The sequence below is a fragment of the Pelodiscus sinensis genome, chromosome 2 (assembly GCF_052426305.1).
Source record: "Pelodiscus sinensis isolate ZL-2025 chromosome 2, ASM5242630v1, whole genome shotgun sequence".
NCBI lineage: Eukaryota > Metazoa > Chordata > Testudines > Trionychidae > Pelodiscus > Pelodiscus sinensis.
Window position 1 is genome coordinate 68,263,906 of NC_143053.1, and position 23,115 is coordinate 68,287,020.

The window sequence follows — 23,115 nt, forward strand, 5'->3', positions numbered from 1 at the left end:
CTATCTTGCTGCCTCCTACAAGAACAGAGGCTGCTTTGTGGTAGCCTCCCCTGCCCCTTCCTCTTCTCCTCCCCCCCCCCCCCCCCCCCCGCTTCTGCCTCTGTCCATGGGGAGCTCAGACCTCACACACATGGTCTGCTGCCACCCCTTGCTGTTGCCTCTGTATCTGCGCAGGGTGCTGGTTTTTAAACTGGCTCCCCTCGTGGCTCAGCTACTGCCTGGCACCCTGTGCTGCTGCCTCTGATACAGAGGCAGTAGTGTGGGGTGGAGTGAGGCTGGGAGTGCACTGGCTGCTGGCCCCATCCCTGGGAATTATTGAATAGTAGTGTAACTGCTAAGTTTTCATGCCAGAGCTCTAGCAGTGGCAGAGTGTTCAGAGCCCTGCTAGCTCAGTTGTTGAAGAGAGCACATCAGCTTTCCACGGAACTATAGCTATTCCCATGTTACTCTTACCATGTGCCTGAGAGTTGGCATCGCTGGGTTCTCTGGAAGTCTCAGCCAGTGTGGTTTCTAGTGCCTCTGGTCCTTCTTGGGCATCCATGTACACTCAGGCATCTGTCTGGGTCTCAATGCCTTTGGCTTCTGCAGTCAGGAGTTCCAGGTATTTCCAGGCTGGAACCAGCAAGAAGCATCCTTGTCCTCAGCAGTTAGCCCAGACTGGCCTGGTCTACTCTTTTTCTATATTAGCGCTGCACCTTGAGCACGCCTATTCGAGGTGTGTGTGGGGGGAGAGGGGGAGGTGTGGCTTGCTTAACCCCAGCAATGAGTTAACTTAATCCTCAAGTGTAGGGTAAATTCATGCCGTAACATGAACTAACGCAAATGTGGTGATTTGTTTAGGGGTTTCTGCAAAGCCTTGTGTCTTGGTTAGTTTACAGAAGGGCACAGGGTAAAGTTTTGACAATGGCTGATGCTGGACCAAAGGTACTGTTTCACTCTTTAAACTTCTTCTGCCTTTTTTTACATAGCTAGTATGCTCGGATGAAACGTAATATTATGAGGAAGGATTTTTTGTAATTGTCTATATAGTATAGCTGAAATATAGGCTGAACCTCTCTGGTCCAGCAACATCTGTGGTCTAACATGATTTTAATTAACTCAGGTGTCCATTTATCATGGTTGTGGCCAAGTTTCCTGCCGTCCTAAAAAGTTTGTTTACATCCACCAGTCCTGGCTCTCAGTGTTCTATGCTATTCTTTAACTCTAATCTACCCTTAAATGTCTTCTAAGAGCCCAGGGAACTGGAAATGTTGGTAATGCTGCTAGACAATATCAACCTCCTGTGGTCCTGCAAATTCTTTGGTTCAGGTCTCAAGGGTGCCAGAGTAGAAAGGTTCAGCCTGTGCAAACTTGGCTCAGAAGTAAAAAACGAGTAGTCCTGTAGCACCTTACAGACTAACAAATATATAGTATCATGAGCTTTCGAGAGCAAAACCACTTCCTTAGATGAGCAGAGAGACTCATTGCTATTTAAAATTACAGACTAACACGACTACTCTTCAGAAACTTTTTAGCTCAGAATTGACAGTTCTGTATTCAGATAGCTTATCTCTCCGTCCGGAGTTGAGAGTTATTCTAGAGTTCAGCGTATTAAATTGTAACTCAGTTCTGTTTGAATTGTTGTACTGTTATTTTCATCAAACAGCTAACACTTTATATGCGCTTATATAGTTGGTTCATGTTATCCAGTGTAAGGTTTCATTTTGTTTTGTCATAAATTATGTATGTATTCTGTAGGTGTTTTCATCTAAATGGGTTTACTTGCTCTTGATATTGTTTGTGAATGGCACTTTGTCAATGGCACTATATTAGGAGGTGGCTCAAGAGGAAGTTTCTCCACATTTTTTTCTCTGAACATGTTGTTACTACTTTCTTAGCTCTTTATACATCTGTTAAATTATCTGGATGCACAGTTGTTGATTTTAGTGTAAGTTAATGACAACCAGAAAAGTAACTTCTGTCTATACATTAGATAAGCATCAATCTCTCGGGGATGAGTGTGGGTAGGATGTGGTGTGTTACTGTTCGGATTACCTGCACTTCCCCTTCTCTCCACCCTCACCATGAACCTGAGTTTTAAGCAACACTTTCTGTTTCCTTAGCTGCTTTGCTTCTAGTAAGACAGGATCACAGAAATGTTATAGTGCTGTGAAACTGAGTAGAATTTTTTGTCATTTTTGACAATTCACTCTTCTGTGTAAGTTCATAGTTCCTGATACTGTTACTGTCACTGTTCTGTTGTTTTGTGCAGTCCAAAGATACTTGTTGATTATGCCATGGATAAATACTCAAGTTGTGAACACTGTATACCATTTTAAACTGCCATCCCTAATTATTTTGGAGAAAGAGAAGTATTTAATCAGTTTTTCTTTTTCTTTTTTTGTAATGGCAACTATTTGGGATTAATGGTGTTATTAATTTTAATGTACATTTTTAAAATAGATTTTTGATTAACTAAACTTTCTTTAGGTCTTTAACACATTATATTTGTATATTTCCCTTTTATTGTGAGCTGGTATCAGTCCTGAGATGCTGTGAAAATGAGTGGAAATATCTTCATAAAAACTTGGCCTTAGTGTCCTCCATGTAAGAGTGAGGCATTTAAGTGGAATTAAATGCCTTGCTCTTAGATGGAGGGCACTAAGGCCAAGTTTGTGATCTAGGGTTTCTCCCACTATTTTAATTTCCCCACTGTACTGACCTAATGACTCTACCATCACAAGAGGTGTAGTGCATAGGACAGTATAATTAGGGCAATTCAGTGTCTGTGTAAACACTGCATTGCTTGTATTGCCTGTCATCATTGTGTGGCGTTTACAGCTGTGAGCCTGGCTGTTGAGAGCTGGGCAGTCCTGGTGAGGACTTGCACCACCAGAGGAAGGAGAGTAGTGTGGACTCGAAAAACTGGCTGTCAGTCATACTAACACAGCTCAACTTAATTGTATACTGTAAGCAAGGCCTAAAAGTCATAATTCCTTGTTATGCCTAATGCTTTACAAAAATGAGAGTTGCATGTGTCCCTCAGCTTCTTTATTTTCATGTTATTCCAAAAATATTGCCACATTTAATAAAATGGAGTACTGTTTGCTATTGTGTACAGAAGAGACAGTTTCAGTTTAGTTTACATTTGTTTCTTTAATTTGTGTTCATTTTTATAATGTCACAATCTAATATTGCGTATTTCTCCTACACTTGGTAAGATTAATTGTCAGTCTAATCACTGTTCTGCTTGTAAGCACTGATGGGTTGGATTATTGCAGTAGATAGTTGGGTTGGGCACTTCAGAGGTGACATGTTCTTATTTAAGGGGATTTGTTAATATAGGGAGTTGTGGCCAAAACAGGGTCATTTCAGCTAAAAATTCTCATTCCAGTCTAGCTTTTTACATTTCAAAAGGAGAAGTGCTGCAGGGAGTACAGGGCGAGCAGGGACTCAAGCAGTCCCCGCTCGCCCCATGCTCTCTGCGGCACCTTCCTCCTCCTCCTCTCCCCCCCCCCCCCCAATAGAGGCAGCAAGGGAGGATGGGAGCTGGTGCTGGGGGGAGCCAGCTTAAAAGATGGCTCCCCCCAGCACTGTCTCTAGAGTACCACCTGCCCCTCCGCCTCTCCCCCGCCCCTCTCAAAGGCAGCAGGGGATGGATAAGGGATGCTGCTTCAAAGCAGCCCCTGTTTGCAGGGGTCCCAGCGAGGAGCTGGGTCCCCTCGCAGACAGGGGCTGTTGCTGCCAAGCAACCCCTGTTTGTGGTGGCCAGACCTGACTGCCATGAACTTGGGGTGCTGCAGCACCAATCCCTGTTAGCGGCAGACAGAACCTTCCACTGTTCCAGTGGTCCCGGTTTGCTCTGATTGCTGTGCCTCTGCATTTTAAATGTAGTAAGAGCATTTAAAATGCAGAGCCAAAGCCTGGGTGGCTGTGGTGCTGTCAAGAGCCATGACTGCTCAGTCCCAGCTTGAGTTGGCTCCTCTGGAGCTACACCCACTTCAGCTCTGCAGAGGTGCTTTTTGACTAATTAGCCAGATCATTGCATTTTAACATCCTTATTCCCTTTAATTTATGAATATGTTGAACTGCTCTGGATTCAGTACAGATCAGTGGAGGACACTGCCACTCTTTAGATCTCTCCATTCTGAAAACTGATCATTCATTCCTACCCTTTGTTTCCTGTCTCTTAACCAATTACTGACCCATTCCATTTATCCCATGATTGCTTTCTTTGCTGAGGTACCTTGTCAAAGATTTTTCTGAAAGTTCAAGAATGCCATATCCATCTGGTCACTCCTGCTGCAAGTTTGTTGATCATTTCCAAGAATTCTAGTATGTTGATGAGGCATGTTTTCTTTTTACAGAAGCCATGTAGACTTTTTCCCCAAGAAATCATGTTAATATATGTGTCTGATAATTCTGTTCTTTTGTTCTTTACAATAGTTTCAATGACTTTACCTGAGACTGAAGTTAGGCAAATTGCTTCAGGTAGTTGCTAGGGCAGGACTATTCAACTCTGGAAGCCCCAGGGGCCACAGTGATACTCACAGCAGGTGTCGAGGGCCGCCACTTGAGTGTGGTTGCATATACATGCAAATGTATATGCAAATAGCTTCTTTCACACTGATGGGCATGAATACAAAGATTAAGGCAAGACTACACAACACACAGGTCCCATTTAAGTCAGTTCTGCTGATTATTAACAACATGCAATATTTACCTGATTTCCACCCATATGACAGCACTTTTAATGAGCAATGACAGTCCAAGATTTAACTACTAAAATTAATATCAACAGAAGTATTATATTGAATACTTTTTTGTTTTATCTCGCACCTGTGGGCCGTGTGTTGAGCCTCATGTAAACCCAAACTTTACCATGTGCCACAAACAAACTGGCTGCAGGCCACATGCGGGCTACGGGCTCTGTATTGAGTAGCACTGAGCTAGGGTGTGTCACATTAGCTATCCTCCAGTCATCTGCTACAGAAGCTTGTTAAAGGAGTAGGTTACATACCACAGTTAGTAGTTCTGCAGTTTCATACTTGTGTTCCTTTTAGAACTCTTGGGCATTTCACTATTGTGACTGTTGGTTTAATTTCTGTTTAACTAGTCTCATTTTTATGTATCTCCCTTTGCTGAAGTTCATTGGTACTGTGATGAGCTGCTTTGGTGCCTCTTCTCTGGGTCCCCTAAGACAGTGACATGAATTATGGTATGGTTGCTATTAGAGATGTGAAAGGTTATCCTTACTGGTTACAATGTGTTAACCAGTGGGGGCTAGCAGCCCCTCATGCACAGCAGGCAGGGGGTGCTTCAGCCCCGTGGGGCCCACCATCGGTGGGTTTGCTCCAGCTCTTGTCCATGGTGGCCCTGCCCACGTCCATTGCAGTTAGGGACTCTCCAGCCCAGCCAAAGCAGTCCACAGTGGCAGGGAGGGCCCCTTCTTCCCTGCTGGAGCGGCTTCCCTTGCCTCCTGTCTTTTAATCGTTATAGTGTTTAAACAGTTAACTAAATGAGATTTTACATCCCTACTTGCTATTAGCAACTGGTTCAGCTATTGTCCACATCTTGAGCCAGTTTGTGTTCCTTTAAAACTTGGCAGCAAATGTATATTGCTTAATATTTTATTAAATTGTTGGAAATTTTTTAATAGATTATAGTAAATTTAGTCAGTAACGTAAGTTGTCATAGTTTGATATTACTTTTAAATAGGCTTATTTTAAAAACACTGTTTTTAGTTTATTTTTTAATTTAAGTTGATCTCTTTTTTTTAAATCAATTTTTATCTAACCAGAAATGCACAAGCATGAAAATGGAGTTGAAGTTGCAATGGCAGCATCTAACTTTAAATTTGATAGTCTCAGAAGGTTAACTGTGTTAGTCTGTAACTGAAAAAAAAACTTAAAACAACGAATGGTCCTGCAACACCTTAAGAGACTAACAAAAAATGTAGATGGTATCATGAACTTTCGTGGGCACAACACACTTCTTCAGATGAATAGAGTTAAGGGATCCAGGGTACAAATAAATATCAGAGAAAGAGAGGGAATGGGGAGAGGAAGAGAAGGAAAACAATAGGAGAAAAGAAAGAATCTTGTTAATTAGCATTATTTAGCAGGGACACTCTAAGAGTGGGCAGTAAGTGCTGGGTACTTAGCTTCTCCATCATTAAAGTATGGAATGTAGTGGCCCATCCAGTTGAGGCCTTTGTTCAAACCTTGAGTACAGGTGTCAAATTTGCACACTTTTTTGTTAGTCTCTAAGGTGCTGCAGGGCCATTTGTTTTTTTTTTCACTTGTAAATTAAAATCTCCGCCTTAAAGGAGCCCTGACAACTTGAGTTTTAGCGTAAAATATATATTTTTAAAGCTCTGAAATAACCTAGAATCAGTAAAAATCCTATTTAAATAGATGTAGTATGCTTACTCCCTACAGAATTTGACACTCAAAGTTTGGTGTACTAAGAGCATCTAACTTACATAACTGAGTAAACAAAGCACAAAGCGACACATTAGATTTCAGTAAACTAAGGGATTAGCACTATAAATTCATTAGTTTACATTTAATTTTTAATCTTACAATGTCATTTAAACTGATTATACTCATTGTCCTTTACCGTTAGTACATTAGCAGAGGAGTGGGAAGGAAGGACGTATCTAAGTATGAGCATGTTTTGTTTATCAATAGGGTGTTCCCAGCTGTTCAGCTGGGAAAGTTGGCAACCTTATCATTCACCTTTTACTTTCTGTTAAAGACCCATATGTGAATCAACAGAGGATCAGAAACAATATTTAGATTTTAAGAAGAAAATTTGTACAGTACATGGTTTTTAAAATATTGTGCTATAAGAAACTTGAATTATTTGAATCCTAGCAACTAAAAGAAAAAAAATCCATGCCCCTTTAAAACTGAACTGTGGAAGTTTATATTTGGTCCTGTCCCAAATCCAGAAGTTCAGTAATCCAGTTTCAACTCCTGAGTATGGGCATTAGGAATGTTAGATAGCGTGTAATTGAATAGTCATGTAATCGCATCAAATTTTAGTGGTCACAATGACTATTCAATAGTTCCCAGAGGTGGGGCCAGCAGCCAGTGTGCTCCTGGTTCCACTCCTGGGGAGCCCCATGCCACCCTGTGCTGCTGCCTCTGATACAGAGGCAACAGTGTGGGATGGCAGAAGCCCCTGATCCCGTGTGTTCTAAGCTCCCTGCTGACAAGACGCTACTCTCCGTTAGCCTCCCCTGCCCCATCTCCTACTCTACTGATGTTAGAGGCAGCCGAGTGGGGGAGAAGCGGGAACGGCATCTGCTCCTGCCTGCCTCTCGCACCCGCTTCTGTAGGAGACGGCAAGAGGGGGGCAGGTGGGTTTGTGGAGCTGGCACACATCAAGAGCCAGTTCAAAAGCTGATTCTCCATGTATATCGGGTCCCACTGGCCCCACAACCCTTCACACTGATGCCTCTCTATCAGAGGCAGAAGTGCGTAGGTGGGAGGGCAGGGATCTGGAGTCCCCCGCCACGGGCATCCGCTCTTGCCTCCCCGGTGCCAAAAAGGGGGATGTGTAGTCGACAGGATTAACCCATAAGCCCAGGCTTATCAGTTAATCATGTAGTTGTCTATATGTTGACATCACTACTCACCACACAAAATAATGAAAATGTTGCAGAGGAAATCAAAATATAACATGGTTAAGGTGCGTCTGACTTTTCTGTTAGATATTTACATTTTTTTTGTTATATTGTTTGCTTCATTTGGGTATGTGTTTCGTTTTATTTTTAATTTTACATTTCTTTCATATTAATGTTTTTTCTATTGTCTGTTGCAACAAGTGTTCTCTTTAGCCATTAAACTGGAATAATTTATAATTGTGTATTGTATTTTGTAACTTGAAAGTTTCATGTATAGATTTCCCCTGATCACAAGTTAGGTTATGCTTGTGCTGTACCTTCAGTATCTGATGCAAGCCCCTGTTTTGTTTTTGTCTTTCCACTTTGTGCTTGTCGCTTTCCTTTTTCTGTCTCGCCCATGTCACATTCATAGGAGCACCACTAAAAAGAATAGAATTAAGCAATCAGAAAAAATATGAAAATGTGAATTTGTTTTAAAAAGTGCTGCTTTTATTCCATGTAGTGATTTATGTTTTTAAAATCTGAGACTACCCATTTAAGTATTTTAAGATAATCTAGTGAAGAAGTACTTTGGGAAGTGTGTGTGAACAAACACTTGCATGTTTTAAACTTAAAGGCTGTTTCTACACTGGGCCACTTATTCCGGAAAATCAGTCGCTTTTCCGGAATAAGCTGCGAGCTGTCTACACTGGCCCTTGAATTTCCGGAAAAGCAACGATGCTCTACTGTACAAAATCAGCCGCTCTTCCGAAAAAACTATTCTGCTCCCGCTTGGGCATAAGTCCTTATTTCGGAACACTGTTCCGGAAAAGGGCCAGTGTAGACAGCCCAGTAGTCTTTTCCGGAAAAGCGCGTCTACATTGGCCACAGACGCTTTTCCGGAAAAAGAGCTTTTCCGGAAAAGCAGCCTGCCAATGTAGACGCTCCTTTTCCGGAAAAACTGAAAACGGAATAGTATTCCGTTTTAAGCAGTTCCGGAAATTCATGCCAGTGTAGACGTAGCCATAATGTAACTACTGGTTCTCAGTTTCTTTGAATACTGTATTTCTCATTTCCTTACTTGTGGAAGAATCTCGTTGATATTGAGTTCTCTGATTCTTATATATCTAATCTATAATTTGGTGGAAGTTTTTGTCTCAAGTTAAAGTGAGTAGATCTAGCATATGTAACTAAATTTTTGTTACAAATAAATAGCAATTGACTTATTTTAAGGTAGTCTGACTCTTTGTAGTTACTAAAAAAGTTTGTTGAAAATGTAATGCTTAAAACAAATACTAAGCAAAAATAAATATTTCTTCAAAAGCAAAAACTCAGAAACCAAACCTTTCAATGTGACAGGTTGTTGAACGAATGGAAATATAATGGAATAGATAACGATTGCTTTGTGATATAACAATATTATGTCACAAAATTAGAGTCAATATTATAAGGAATATTTAATTATACATTAGTGTGTTCCTGTGAAGTGGAGTGCTGGCAATAAAAAACTTCTGTATCTTTTGTTTGCAGGTCTCTTACAGTCGTTTTGAACAGTCATGCCATTCTGTTGCCAAAATCAACTGAAGCAAATGTACACCCTATTATCCTACTGTATTTAAAGAAGGCGGTAGCTCTGGATAGCTCCTGAAGGTATTCCTTTTTTCCTCCTTGAAATTGGTTAAAGTCTACTACATAGTGATGTATGACAGCTATCCTATAGATAGCTAAGACCAAGTTAGAAATGTGTCAATTATTGGGGGGGGGGTGTAAAAAAAAAAAAAAGGCTGTACTAGCTTTGTTGATGATTATGAAAGAATTCTAAGGATGAAATTAAACCCTGAGTTTAGGGTAGCACAGAGCTTTTGGCCCCCTTGCCCAGTGAGTACCACTTTAGGTAAATAGGACTCATTTTACACAAGAGTTAAAGAAGTTTTGTACTTGCCCTCTGCATTGGGATGAATTTTAATTTGGGAGAATAGATGGTGTTTAGTACCAGTAGCTCTTTCCATACTGAAACATCAGAGGAGGTCAGATCAAACTTAATTTCTGCTGGGCATTGTTTGGATGTTTTGTCTAATAAATTTGTGTTTGAGTGTGATTTATAGAAACAATTTTACATTCTTTATCATTGAGATTAAAATATGATTATAAAAACCACTTACTGTAACTGATTTATAATTAAATTGTGTTTTTAAGATTTGGAATTATAGCAATGATTGCTAGCCCGTTCTTCAGATTCCACCAGTTTGTTCCGCAGGCTAAATTTTGTTAAGATTGTCCTTCTCACCGGTGTAAATTAGCACTAAATTCTGTGATTTAACTGGGATTAAATTAGTGTGCAGAATGGGGAATACTTTATGTAACACTTTTTTTCTACTTAAAACCATGTTTTAATCTTTGAAAGCCAGGGGTGAAAATAGATGTTTTGACTAGTTTGTTTATTTCCTATCATTTGTTTGAAAAGATGGGGAGAGAATTTAGAGGGGAAATTTTTTCTGGAATTCTCAGGAGCTAGCTTTTTTAGTGGCAGCTATTTTCTTTGTTCCATTTATCTTCCTCACCCTCCATTTAAATGTCTATTTATTCTGGTTCTTTCCTAAACTTCCATTTTTGTTTGGCTATTTCTGCCCCTTGTATTTTGTTTTAAGTGTTCATATGTAAAGTGAAGAGAGTTTTAGAATAGCCTGAAGTTTGATTTTACATCAGTATAATTATACTACTATATCCCTCTATATGGACTCACTTAATCCAGTATAATAGTGGGGTTTTTTAGGTTTAACTTGTATCACTTGGAAAGGAATTTAAGCTAAACATATTGGCTGTGTCTACATTGGCATCCCTTTTCAGAAAAGGGATGCTAATGAGACACTTCGGAATTGCAAATCCGCGGGGGATTTAAATATCCCCCGCGGCATTTGCATTTACATGGCTGCCGCTTTTTTCCGGCTCGGGGTTTTTGCCGGAGAAAACCACCAGTGTAGACGCGATTTTCCGGAAAATAAGCCCTTTTCCGGAAGATCCCTTGAAAGTAGGAATAAAGGATCCTCCGGAAAGGGGCTTATTTTCCGGAAAATCGCGTCTACACTGGCGGTTTTCTCCGGCAAAAACCCAGAGCCGGAAAAAAGCGGCAGCCATGTAAATGCAAATGCCGCGGGGGATATTTAAATCCCCCGTGGATTTGCAATTCCGAAGTGTCTCATTAGCATCTCTTTTCCGGAAAGGGATGCCAATGTAGACACAGCCATTATGCTTGAATAAGTGTGCCCAAATGGGGTTTTATACTTTTATAACTAGTAAAATTCTTCCAAGTAGACACAACCTAACTTTCCAGAAGTCCTCCAGCAACAGAGCTTCAGTATGTTTGAAGCAAATGGTGAATTACTCCTACAATTACGATTTACTGACTCACAGTTGATACTGGTTTGGAAGAAGTTTGCTCACAAGCTTTTAGTTTTGTTAAGCTCCGCTTCTCTAGAGCCAAATACAAACGTGCAAATGAAGGCAGGAGAAGAAAGAGGGAAAGAATACTCATTTTTGTTCAGATAATGGAGTAGTAGTTATTGTTCTTAGCTCTGGCAAAATGCGTAGGTTTTTGTAATTGTTGAGTCTATGGAAAGACCTAGGATTTAATAGCAATTGCTTCTAGTAGATGTCATTCTCTCAGACGCTCTTAGTTTATAAACACAAAAACCTTGAGATAACATTTAGGAAGATGATAAATCCAGCTTTCAAAAAATAAGAGTTCCCAGTTTGTATTTGTTCCTATTTAGTATTATTTTGGTAGGGTGTTTAATCCTTTTTCCTCAGCATTAAAGCGGAAGGATTTAATTGTTCATAGGCTTTAAATGCATGACTCTTTTCTATAGGTAGGTCAGATCATATTACCACGTTGTGCCAACCAAAGGCACTGTCCTCTTAAAGACCTGGAGGCACCTTTTGACTTGCATGAGATAGACATTGAAGGATGCGAGAAACTACTGTTTGGAACAAAACAAACCTCTATAAACTTCAGGTTTGCTGAAGCTTAGGGCCAGTACATGTGATGATATGTTGGATTATGTGTCTGACTTAGTTTACCTGCTGTGTAAAAAGACTGGAGTGATTGCAGTTAGTCACTGATTTAGTATTTGGAATTGATGCTGTGGATCGAAATGGTTTCATTAGGTTGAATGTTCTTGTACAAAGCAGAGAAAAAGAAATGGTGTGGAGGCTCAAGTAGCATAAATCCCTTCCATTCAGTATCTACTAGGGAGCTGCATCCCCTGCTTGCTATGCAAACCAGTTTCCCTCCCTCCCGCCCCCCTCCCCAGGCTGCTACACTCACCAACCCTCTCCCTGTCTGGCTGCTACGCTTGCCAACCTCCTTCTAACACTCCGAAAAACCCCAATGCTCGCTGAAGTGGCCCCCAACTGATGTGATGCTCCAGTCTCAGGCCAGATTAACTCTTCTGGGGTTCCAGGGTAGTGGATTTTGTGCCCCCCCCCCCGGCTTTGGGGTGAGGTAAAAAATGAGGGGTTAAGTGTGCAGGACAGGGCTGCCAGTGAGTGGGATAGGGATGGAGGTTTAGGATCTGGGTGGGAAGTAGGGTGTAGGAGGGGGTGAGGGTCCAGAGTTTGGCCAGGACGGAGGTGCAGGAGAAGGCTGGAAGTGTGGGGTCTAGGTGGAGGGTATGTGTGAGTGGGGTACAGGTGCAGGATCTCAGCTTGGGGGCGGTATGAGTGAGCGGTATGAGGGTGCGGGGTCTCAGGGCAGTGAGTGAGGAGGCTGGGGTTATGGGGTCTCAGTAGGGTAGTGCAGGAGCAGGGTGCAGGCCTGGGGTCTCGGCAGGGTGGTGAGTGAGTGGGCTGGGGGCATAGAGTCTCAGCAGGGCAATGAGTGATCAGGCTGGAGGTATGGGGGTCTCGTCAGGATGGTGAGTGAGGGGGCTGGAGGTATGGGGTCTGGGCATGAGTAGAGGGGGTCAATTTACTTGCTTTCATGTGGTTCCCAATACCATGCCCCAGGCACTGCCTCTTGCTGCTCCTATTGGCTGGTTTGTCTTCTCTTACTGCTATGCCAGTGACTCTCTAACCCTATGTCTTTCCATAGACTCAATCCAGGCTTCCCACATTAGATTCTCTGGCACATAATAGCAGTAGACATATTATCATTTTAAGCAGCATTCTGCTTTCTGTGGATAGAAAAGTCAGAATTAGACCCACCGTAGTTGCAAAGATTTAAAACTCTCAAAAACTCCTAAAAACATGTGGACAATGGACATGAATGAGGTGGGGTCATTATAAAGGATAGAAGGTGGCAGCTATAAATATGCCCACACAGCAGAAATTGTGCATGGGCTAACCTACCCTTGTGCTAAATAGAATCTTGCTATTATCACAACAGTAGTAGTGAAGACCAGTGCAGCGTGGACTTCAGGTTAGACTAATGAGGTTAGTACAAACTCAGGGTGTGTGCAAGATTTGTATTATTCACTCATACTTCATTACTGTTACAGCTGTTATAGGCAGATTCAAGCTAGCTCAGATAGGCAAGCCCATACACAGCTTTTGCTGTGTAGGCATACCCTTTCTCGGGGTATGTTGCTGGGGAGGGAACTTGGAGATGCCAGTCAACCAATCCACTGTAAGGTGAATACTGGCAAAAGTAAGTGTGGGAACTGCTGCCCTAAACTTTCTGTTCATATATTTAAAATGAATTTTATACCAAACAAATTCTTCCTGACAGAAATTGACAAGCTAATGCCCTTTAAAAGGTTAATAGTCCAAATATGTTAAGGATTTTGTGTGGTGAAAGAGGACTTTGAGTAAAACATATTTTAGATGATAAACTACAAATATGCATACTCGAGATGTAAGCAAATATTAGTTTGTGTGATATACAATTAATGTACAATGAACATAAAAAGCATTAGCGGCGAGGAGTCCTGTGGCACCTTATAGACTAACTGAAGTGTTGGAGCATAAGCTTTTGTGGGCAAAGACCCACTTCGTCAGATGCATTCGACATGCATCTGACGAAGTGGGTCTTTGTCTACGAAAGCTTATGCTCCAACACTTCGGTTAGTCTATAAGGTGCCACAGGACTCCTCACTGCTTTTGCAGATTCAGACTAACACAGCTACTCCTCTGATACTTGATTAATTGTATAGTTTTTATCTCATGGGCACGAAATAGTCATACCTAATAAATGGTAGTACCTGACAGTGCCTCACCATCTACAGCAGTTGATTTGGGTGTAACTACTTCAGTTCTTCCACAGTATAGATGTACTAACTGGAATAACCAACCATGAGTGTTGTTAGTTGGAAGCTCTAATAGGGATGTTAAAATTTGATTAATAGGCTAATCGAATAGTCAATGCAAGTTGCATTGACTATTCAATTAGTTAAGGGTGCCTGTGCCTTTGAAGTGTAGCAACAGCCTCAAGGCTGTTGCTACACTTCAAAGCCGAAAGTGCTGCAGGGGGCATGGGGCCAGAGGAGGATGACTTCAGTCCCCCACTGGCCCCGTGTGCTCCCTGCGGCATTTCAAAGTGGCAGTGCTGCATGAAGCCTGGGATTAGCGGGGGAGTCCTCATCTGACCCTCAGGACTCCCAGCTGGCCCCAGGCTGCACGCGGCATTTCAAAGCGGCAGATCCCAGGCTCCATGTGTGCTGCCGCATTGAAACACCCCGCCCTCCCTTACTGCCTCTTTCTGATAGAGGCAGCAAGTGGGGGAAGCGACTAGTGTGTCAACTGTCTGATAAGCAAATGCTTATCGGATAGTTGATTTGTCATTCACATCCCTAAGCCCTAATTTTGTATGTGTGTGTGGTTGAGCTATCTTCCTAGTGTTTTCTTTAAAAAAGTGAGTTAACTGTAAGTGATGTGCTGTGTTTGGGTTTCTTTGCAGTTTCTAAATGATACTACCAAAGTGGAAGGTATAAACTTGAGGAACGTAAAGAAATCATCATGAAGTTATATGTATTTCTGGTCAACACTGGAACTACCCTCACTTTTGACACAGAACTTGCGGTACAGAAGTAAGAAAATGAGTGAATTATTATGTTTTGTTTAAAATAAAGCCTGTGTGTATGTGTATGCTAGACAGAATACTGAAATTTATCCAACGTGTGTGAGCAGCAGCAGTACAATTTTTGCAATTGGATGTTTCAACCCAATTAACACTTACTTTAATTATCCACTACTACAGGTTGAAACTCTCTAGTCTAGCACCATCGGTACCTGACCCGTGCTGAACTAAAGATGTTTCCAAACCAGGAGAGGTCAATGCAGATGCCAGCAGGTTTCCATAGGCATGAGAAGTAGGATTTGTGTTGAGTGGGGAGAACACTGCTAGGTGTAAAGGTTGTGAATCTCCTGAGCCATCTAGACAGACTTACATGCAGTGCTGGGGTGAAGCCAGAGGAGCTAGTAGGTTAGATGTAGGTACCAGTGACATATGGAAAGAGATACGAGTGACCTTAGGCACCAAATTTATCTTGCTAGATAGGAAATTAAAAGTTCAGGATGTCTGTGGTAACATTCTCTGAAATGCTTCCAGTTCTATACTCTGTCAGATACAGGCAGAACTATAAGATCTCAATCCATTGATGGTGTATGAAGGACTGTGTTATGTTCATTAGGAAAAAAAGGAGCCAGTACAGGAAGGATGGGTTGTACCTAAACTAAAGTGGAACCAGATTGCTGGTGTGTAAAATTAAAACTCTTGTAGAGGAGTTTTTAAACTAAGGGCTGGAAGAAAGCCAACAGTTGTGGAGGAACTCGCAGTTATGTCAGATACATCCTTTTGTGGGAGATCTGTTAATGGGGATTCTCTATAGTGTAGTAAACATATGAGGATATAATTTGATCAAGTACATGTAGGAGCTGAAGAGAAACAGTCAAATGAATAGTCACATTCATTTATTCTATGATAAGTCCCAAAAGTATCTATAAATATATTATATGTCTGTCCGAGAGAGCAGAGCACTAATAATATGAAGGAAAACAAATAATGTTGACTTTTGTAAATGCTTATAAATAAATTTATAAAAGGCATGTCTACACAGCAGTGTTATTTCAGAATAACTGGCGTTATTCCAAAGTAACATAGTCCATGTCTACACTACAAGCAGTTATTTCTACATAATGTCAAAATAACATTGAGCTGGAGGGCTTCTTCCCCCGACTCCTATAACCCTTATTTTACGAGTTATAAGGGAAGTTGGAGGAAGAATGCTCTTCCTCGGACTTCCTGCTGTGTGGACAACACCAAAAGTCAAAATAAGTTATTTCGACGTAAGCGACACAATTTACATAGCTGAAGTTGCATAACTTATTTTGGCTTTAGCCCTGCTACGTACACGTGCCCAAAGTCTAAATACTAAGGCCATGTCTACACTACAAGACAAGGCTGAACCTTTTATGTTTGATATCTGGTTACCCGATTTTGCAAAGTTGAAGATCCACTCACTGCAGGGAAGAATCCAATGTAATCCAAAGTAGCATGTCTCCATGGGGAGCTTTCTTTGTGCATTGACTTAGAGAGTGATGCACTGTGGGTAGCTTTGTATTGTGGACTATGCTCCCAATGCCCTCTGGGACCAAAACTGTGCTGTGGGTGAGTGTGGGTTCACGTCATCAGCATTCCAAATGCACTCGACTAGTCCCTTTCCCCTTGCTTGATCAACGGGAAGCAGTCTTTTTGTGCCCTTTTTTTGTCCTGGTTGCCTGAGCAGATGCCATAGTGCAAGAATGGTTCCTGTTTTGCAGTAAACCATTATGATGCTGTTGTTTGCCATGGTGTGCCTAATGTCGCGGTACTTTGCATGTCGCTCCACCAGGAAGTGGATGAAGGCAAATCTCAAGTTGGCATGGAGTCACTGTTCATTCAAGTTCTGGCAGTGATGCAAGTGCAGCCACCAATCAGTTCTATAGATGCAGTGGAATGCCGGTTCTGGTGCCGTGAGACAAGCACAGACTGGTGGGACCGCATTGTGATGCGGAGATAGGATGATCAGCAGTGGATGTAAAACTTCCAAATGTGCAACACCATTTTCTTTGAACTTGACAAATGGCTTTCCCCTGCCTGGAAGCACCAGAATACACAAATGAGACCAACTCGGACTATGAAGAAGAGTGTGGCATTGGTCATTCAGGAATCCTTTTGGAGTGGGGAAATCTACAGTGGAGGCAGTTACTATACGAGTAATCAACATGATCAGTACTATTTTGCTATGGAGGGTTGTGACTGTCAGAAATGTGAGTACCATAGCAGATGGCTTTGCTGTGATGGGGGTTCCCCAATTGCGGTGAGCCATAGATGGAATGCACATCCTGATCTTGGCTCCCGACCACTTTCCCAAGGAGTACATAAATCACAAGGGGTTGTTCGCCATGGTGCTGCAGGCGCTGGTGGATCACAAGGGCTGTTTCATTGACATCAACGTGGGATGATCGGGAAAGGTTTATGTCGCACGCATCTGTAGGAACTCCTGCCTCTTCAGAAAGATGCACATGGGAACTTTTTTCTCAGAAGGGGAAAATCAGAATCTGAGACGTGGAAATGCCTATTGTGATTCTTGGCAACCTAGCCTACCCGTTGCTCCCCTGGCTCATGAAGCCGTACACGCAGAGTCTGGATCCCAGCAAGGAGCAGTTTAACTACAGGCTGAGCAAGTGCAGGATCATGGTTGGATGTACTTTTGCATGTTTAGAGGGTCAGTTTTAAGAGTCTGTTGACTAGATTGGACCTAAGTGAAGGTAACATTCCATTTGTGGTGTCACCTGTTGTGTGCTGCATAATTTTTGCTAGAGTAAGGGAAAAAGTTATCTGACAGGCTGGGGTGCTGAGGCAGGGTGCCTAGCCAGAGGCTTTGAACTGCTGGCCATGAGAGCGATAAGGAGAGCACAGGACAGAGCAACAAATCAGGCTTTTTGGTCTGGTTTTTATGAATAGTCAGTTCTCATGTATGTTGCTTTCAACAAGTTGCCTCTCAATTCCTGTGTTTGCCTTTAATGCCTCTCCCCACTCCTGCAGTACAAGCAATAAAGAGACCTGTTGTTCAGAAAACATGCATTTTTATTTAGGGAAAACAGCAGGAAAATAAAAGAAGTGGGAACCCAAAGGATGGAGGGGGGCTCATCGCAAAAAGGAGAGCCTTTTGCCTCTTGAGGTCTTGGAGGGGGGGAAAGGTTGCTCTTGAGGTCCCTCCTCCCCCATGTCTGGGACCCCAACAGACCCTGGATGTGGAAGCAACTGAGCTGGGGGAGGAGGAATAGGTATTTTGATCAGGGCTGATAGGACTCTGGGAGTAGGCCTTCTCCAGGCATACAACCAGATGCTCCATTACTGTTGTCAAAAAGGCAGTGATGCTCTCTTGTTGCCTTGCCTGCAGTTCCCGCATACTATCCTTTCCTGGCATTCTACAATCCAGTCCTGGTGCTCTGCCCACATCCCCTCCACTAGCATGTTCATGCACTCCATTTGCTCCCATATCCTCCCTTGTCCATTTTCTTCTGTGGATCTGTACCAGACGGGCAGATGCTGGAGCCACTGGGACTATGCAGCGTGCTGGCTGCTGTTCCCACTCTAATTCAAAGTTACAAAAGCACACGTTACAGGAGATAAGTAGTGTTAAACCTAACCCTAATCTGTTAGTGTAGAGCAAGGATCTCTAAAGACAATGAAGATGTGTCTTGTGCAAGGCCAAACTTTTGCTTTAAATTGGTCACTTTACAACAGATACACAGAATTCTCAGGAGAACATCTGGACTCATACAGTCTCTAGGTAGGCAGGCACGATAAGGGGCCTGACAGGGCAGGAGACTGGAGGCAGGGGAATAGGGAAGGGACAGGGCTGCTTTCCTGTGTCCAGCACACACTGGGTCTGGAAAACGTGGCTTCCCAGGACAGGGCTGCTTTCCCAGCCTGCAGGAGCCTGCAGACGGGAGAGGGAGTGGGACCTGCATCTGGCACATGCAGTTTTCTGCAATAGTGTTATTTTCTGAGACCATAAGAGCCTGCATGCTGCAGGTGAAAGTGGGGAGACAGGACAGGGCAGTGTCCCTGTGTTTCCAGTGCACGCTAGGTCTGGCATAGGCAGTTTCCTGGAAGAGTGCTAATAGCGTCCCCTCCTCCTTTATCCAGATTGCCATTGAGAGATATCACGGTGCTCTGAATCACTCGGGAGTGATTGCTGACAGAATGTGGCCATAAACTTGGGCCTTATGCTGCAATGCTTTGTGGCATTACGCCAGGCCATTTATTGGTGGCTTGGCATGGGAAGGTGTCCTACTGTGGAGGATGGAATAAGACTGGCCTCCCCAGAAACCTTGTGAGAAGGATAAAAGAATTCCTAACCAAGATCTTTATGGACATGTGTAGGCAAGATTCCTGCTTCATCTGCAGACACATTAACAAGCTGTTCTGGGCCCTCCTTCTCCTCTCCCGCCTCGCTCCCCGCGCTAAGGATGTTAAGAGTTGGGTAACTGACTAATCATGTAGTCAATACAAATTGTATCGACTACATGATTAGTCGATAAGGAAAGGTGCTCTGTCCTGGCTAATGCATACCCCCATGCAGCTCTGCAGTTTAAATGTAGTGGGAGCTGGATGCACAGGCAGCTCATCTCCTACTGTATTGAAAAGGAAGAGCCGCAGCAGAGGTAGGAGCTGGGGGAGATCTGGGACCACTGCAGCTCTGCATTTCAAATATAGTAGAGCTGGGCAGCTCTTACAATATTTTAAATGCAGAACTGCAGCGATCCCAGACTGGTGGGAACTAGGACTGCTCAGTCCTGGCTTGTACCTGGTCCAGCAGCCCTTGTTCGCTGCAGCCTGGGTTGGCCGCAGACAGGGGTTGCTGCTGAGCACAGCTCCACGCATCAGGGGTTCCTGTCGGAGCAGCTTCCCCTCCCCTTCCCTCGCCTCTCATACAGAGTACTTGACTTGACTACTCGCTTACATCCCTACTCCGTACTGTATAGGCAGAGAGCATACTGCATGTCACACCCAATTGCCTTAACCCACTTTCTTTGTGGAGTCACCAGAAGTGCCCTCCTTGGGGTCGGTGCTTGACTGGGAGACATCCAACTTGATGAAAAGATCATGGCTCTCAGAAATAACTGGCTAGTAATTCTTTCTCCTTCTCTTCCACCATCCCACCAAGTGTGTCTTGGCCAGATTCCACTGTCAGTCTTGAGAAACTGTTTGGGTCCCCCCTGAGAATCGCAGCTAACTGCTCGTAGAATTGGCATTTGTATGGTGCTGCACCAGATTGTTGTTTCACCTCCTTTGTCTTGATAGGACTGCCTCAGCTCGTTAATTTTGACTCTGCGCTGCTGGGCGTTCCTGGAATATCCTTTGGCCACCAGGCAGATTGTGCTCTTTGAGTAAATGTCTGCATTGCATTTGTTGGTATGGAACTCAGAATGGATTCCTCTCCCCATACTTTGATGAGGTCCAAGATCTCCCTGACCCTCCACCTTGGCGCTCTTTTGCATTCCTGTGACCTGGAGCCCAAGGGATTAGTAATATTTTAAATCTTTGAAGTATTTGGACTGTTAGTTGTTATGGCCACATTGCCACGATGTGCTGGTCGCTCTGAGATGTGCTTGCAATGCTGGACACACAGGAAATGCAATTCAAATTTTCTCAAGGCTTTTCCTGTTCACCTTGAACAGTGAAAGCACAAATTCTGGTCAGAGTGGGGCACTGTGGGATGCCTCCTAGAGTCAATAACCTTGACTTTCGCTAACTCTACGTCAACACTACTATAAATTCAACTAGGTCAAGGTCAGGAATAGTGTTACTCCTCGTGAAATCAGGAGTAACTGACATCAACATCAATGGCTCTTAAGGTCAATGTGATAGGATTGGTCGCGTGAACGCATCGTTTATAAAATCAACCTTGTGTGGCTAAATTCGATCTAAACTCCTAGTGTAGACCAGGCCTAAGACTGATGAACTTGAGTGCCTAGTATTAAATGAAGATATTGATATAAATAACCATCACAGAAACTTGGTGGAACTGTGATAATCAATAAGGACATAGTAACACAGGTTACAAAATGTATAGGAATGACAAGGTAGATTGTGATGGTGAGAGGACGGCACTGTATGTGAAAGAAAGCATAGAATCAATAGTCTGATCTAATATGGTTAGTCTTATGTTTTATTAACTTCTAATAGAATAAGTATTTGAACTGTGAAAGATGAGAATTAAACTACGTCAGTAGTTGGCTGCATGTTCAGACAGTTTTATATAACCTTAGCGGTAACTGCCAGAAATGCATATTAATCTGGGACTCCAGTATTAAACTTGTAGGTATACTTTTTGAAGAGGTAGCTAAGATGTATCATTTTGTAAACCAATTTGACTGACTTAGTTTGCTTTTAATTTATGAACTGTGTAGTCAGAACACAAAGGATTACATTACGCATGGGGTGAGTTAGTCTCCAAGTAACCCCTGTGATATATCACTCTGTGCTGATCATACCACTGAGCTTGCTTGCCTGCCCTCTGAGGTGCTCCGCCACCCTATCCTGCTGGGCCAGAAGCTCTGGTCTTCCCCAGGAAAGGCACAGAATTGGGGTAACAATCCCCTAGCAAAATAACACAAATGCTAATAACAGCACAACTCTGGAAGGGCTCAACTATAGGGACTAGACAGCACCCAGGAACACAGCCCCCAAAAGGTCCAGAATTCCAAATAAATCCATGTTACTCTGTATTAAAGATGTACACTGAGAGAGAGCTCATACATTTTATCAGTGAAAGAGATGCACGCAGCTGTTGCTCTCTGCCTCTCCCCTCCTGGTAATATTTTTTTACATTGGGTTTGATAATAAAGAAGTGTTTTTTTTTTTTTATCAAGTATAAAAAGTGGGATTTAAGTGATTGCAAGTGAGAACAGACAGATTAAAGCAAGTTACTAAGCAAAAAACGAACACAATATACCAGCTAAACCTAATGCACTAAGAAAGATTGTTGCAAAACACAGTTCTTCACCCTAGTTCTTATTTCAGGTAAAATCCTTCAAGTCAGAGCTGATCTCTTCCTCCGGCTGAAGTCTAACAGCTTCTTCTCTTATTAGAGATTCTTTGTTTTCTAGTCTTTTTATGTGTATCCTTTTAGGGCACAGAGGCAAAGCCATCTGAAGGGAATCTTTAATTGCTTCCTATCCCTTAAATCCCAGGGCAGAAACCCCTTTGTTCAATCTGTTGCCCCATCCTTGAAAGAGTGCAAAATTCAAGATGGATTCCTGCACCAGATGGCATAGTCATGTGTCTTTGTAGGGCCAGCAGGAAAACCAAATCTATTTACAGATAATGGTCTTGAGCATTGGGCTATTAAATACTTTAAGTACCATGAATGGCTTTCACTAGAAGATCTAGAACTAATAAAGAGGCTTACAATTCATATTTTTAACATCTCATACAAGAATGATACACACATATAAATGGAATATACACATTTAGGGGATCACAAGGAACCAATCTTGAATGATAGGTTACTTACCTTGTTTTGCCTAAATTATATTTGTTATGTATATTCATATTCAAAAGAATATCTTCATAAAATATGATGGCAAAGAATTGTTGTCCTTATTCACAATTATATTTTTTTCTTTACAACTGCTAGAGTTAAACATTACTTTGAATATTACAGGAATATTTTGTTTGCGAGAAGATCTGTTGTTTAAATAAGACCTAAATACTAAATTTCCTGTTTTTTCCCTTTTAGCGTCTCTGATCTTAAACATGCAATCCAAACCAAGTATAAGATTGCCATTCAGCACCAGGTACTGGTTGTCAATGGAGGGGAATGTATGGCAGCAGATAGAAGAGTCTGTAGTTACAGTGCTGGAACAGTAAGTGCATGCATGCTATTTTCTCTTTGACCCTGTAACAAGGCTGAAGTGGACCCCTCTGGTTTCTGCCACTCCTGCATCCACAAATCAGCCAGAGACTTCTCCTGTGTTGTAATCACTGTGCTATTTTTTTGAATGTTGTTGTTCCCACCGCTATACAGGCAGTCCCCGAGTTACGCGGATCCGACTTATGTCGGATCCGCAGTTACGAACGGGGCTTTTCTCGCCCCGGAGGACGGTAGCGGCAGGACACCCAGATGCGTCGCGGTCCGCCGCCCCCGTCCTCCAGGGCGAGAAAAGCTGCTCCCCGTCTCCCTGGTCTGCAGGGAGATGGGGAGCAAAGCCTTGGAGCATGCCCGCAGCGGGATAGCCCGGGCACGCTTGAGCTGTCCCCCTGTGGGCGTGCTCCGCGGCTGTGCTCCCCGTCTCCCGACCAGCAGACCAGGAAGATGGGGAGCAAAGCCTCAGAGCATGCCCGCAGCGGGACAGCCGCGGCGCTCCTGGGCTGTCCCGCTGCGGGTGTGCTCCGCGGCTTTGCTCCCCGTCTCCCTGGTCTGGCCAGCCGCGGCGCGCCTGGACTGTCCCGCTGCCCGCGTGCTCTGCTGCTTTGCTCTGCGTCTCCCAGGTCAGCAGACCAGGGAGATGGAGCAAAGCCATGGAGGACTTGG

The 23,115-nt window shown here is 43.1% G+C and overlaps 1 protein-coding gene across 4 annotated transcripts in view; it reads left to right on the top strand.

The window, feature by feature from the left end:
• The window catches only part of RB1CC1 (RB1 inducible coiled-coil 1), a 162,448-nt gene that overhangs the window by 6,482 nt on the left and 132,851 nt on the right, over positions 1 to 23,115 (top strand). For 3 of the 4 annotated variants that reach the window (XM_075920708.2, XM_075920707.2, XM_075920709.2), the window contains exons 2-4: positions 9,122 to 9,241; positions 14,484 to 14,613; positions 22,321 to 22,447. In XM_075920708.2, the coding sequence (XP_075776823.1) occupies positions 14,543 to 14,613; positions 22,321 to 22,447 (198 nt within the window). In that variant the 5' untranslated portion in view covers positions 9,122 to 9,241; positions 14,484 to 14,542. The remainder of the gene's footprint in view (positions 1 to 9,121; positions 9,242 to 14,483; positions 14,614 to 22,320; positions 22,448 to 23,115) is intronic. The other variant, XM_089776257.1, reaches the window with a different exon arrangement.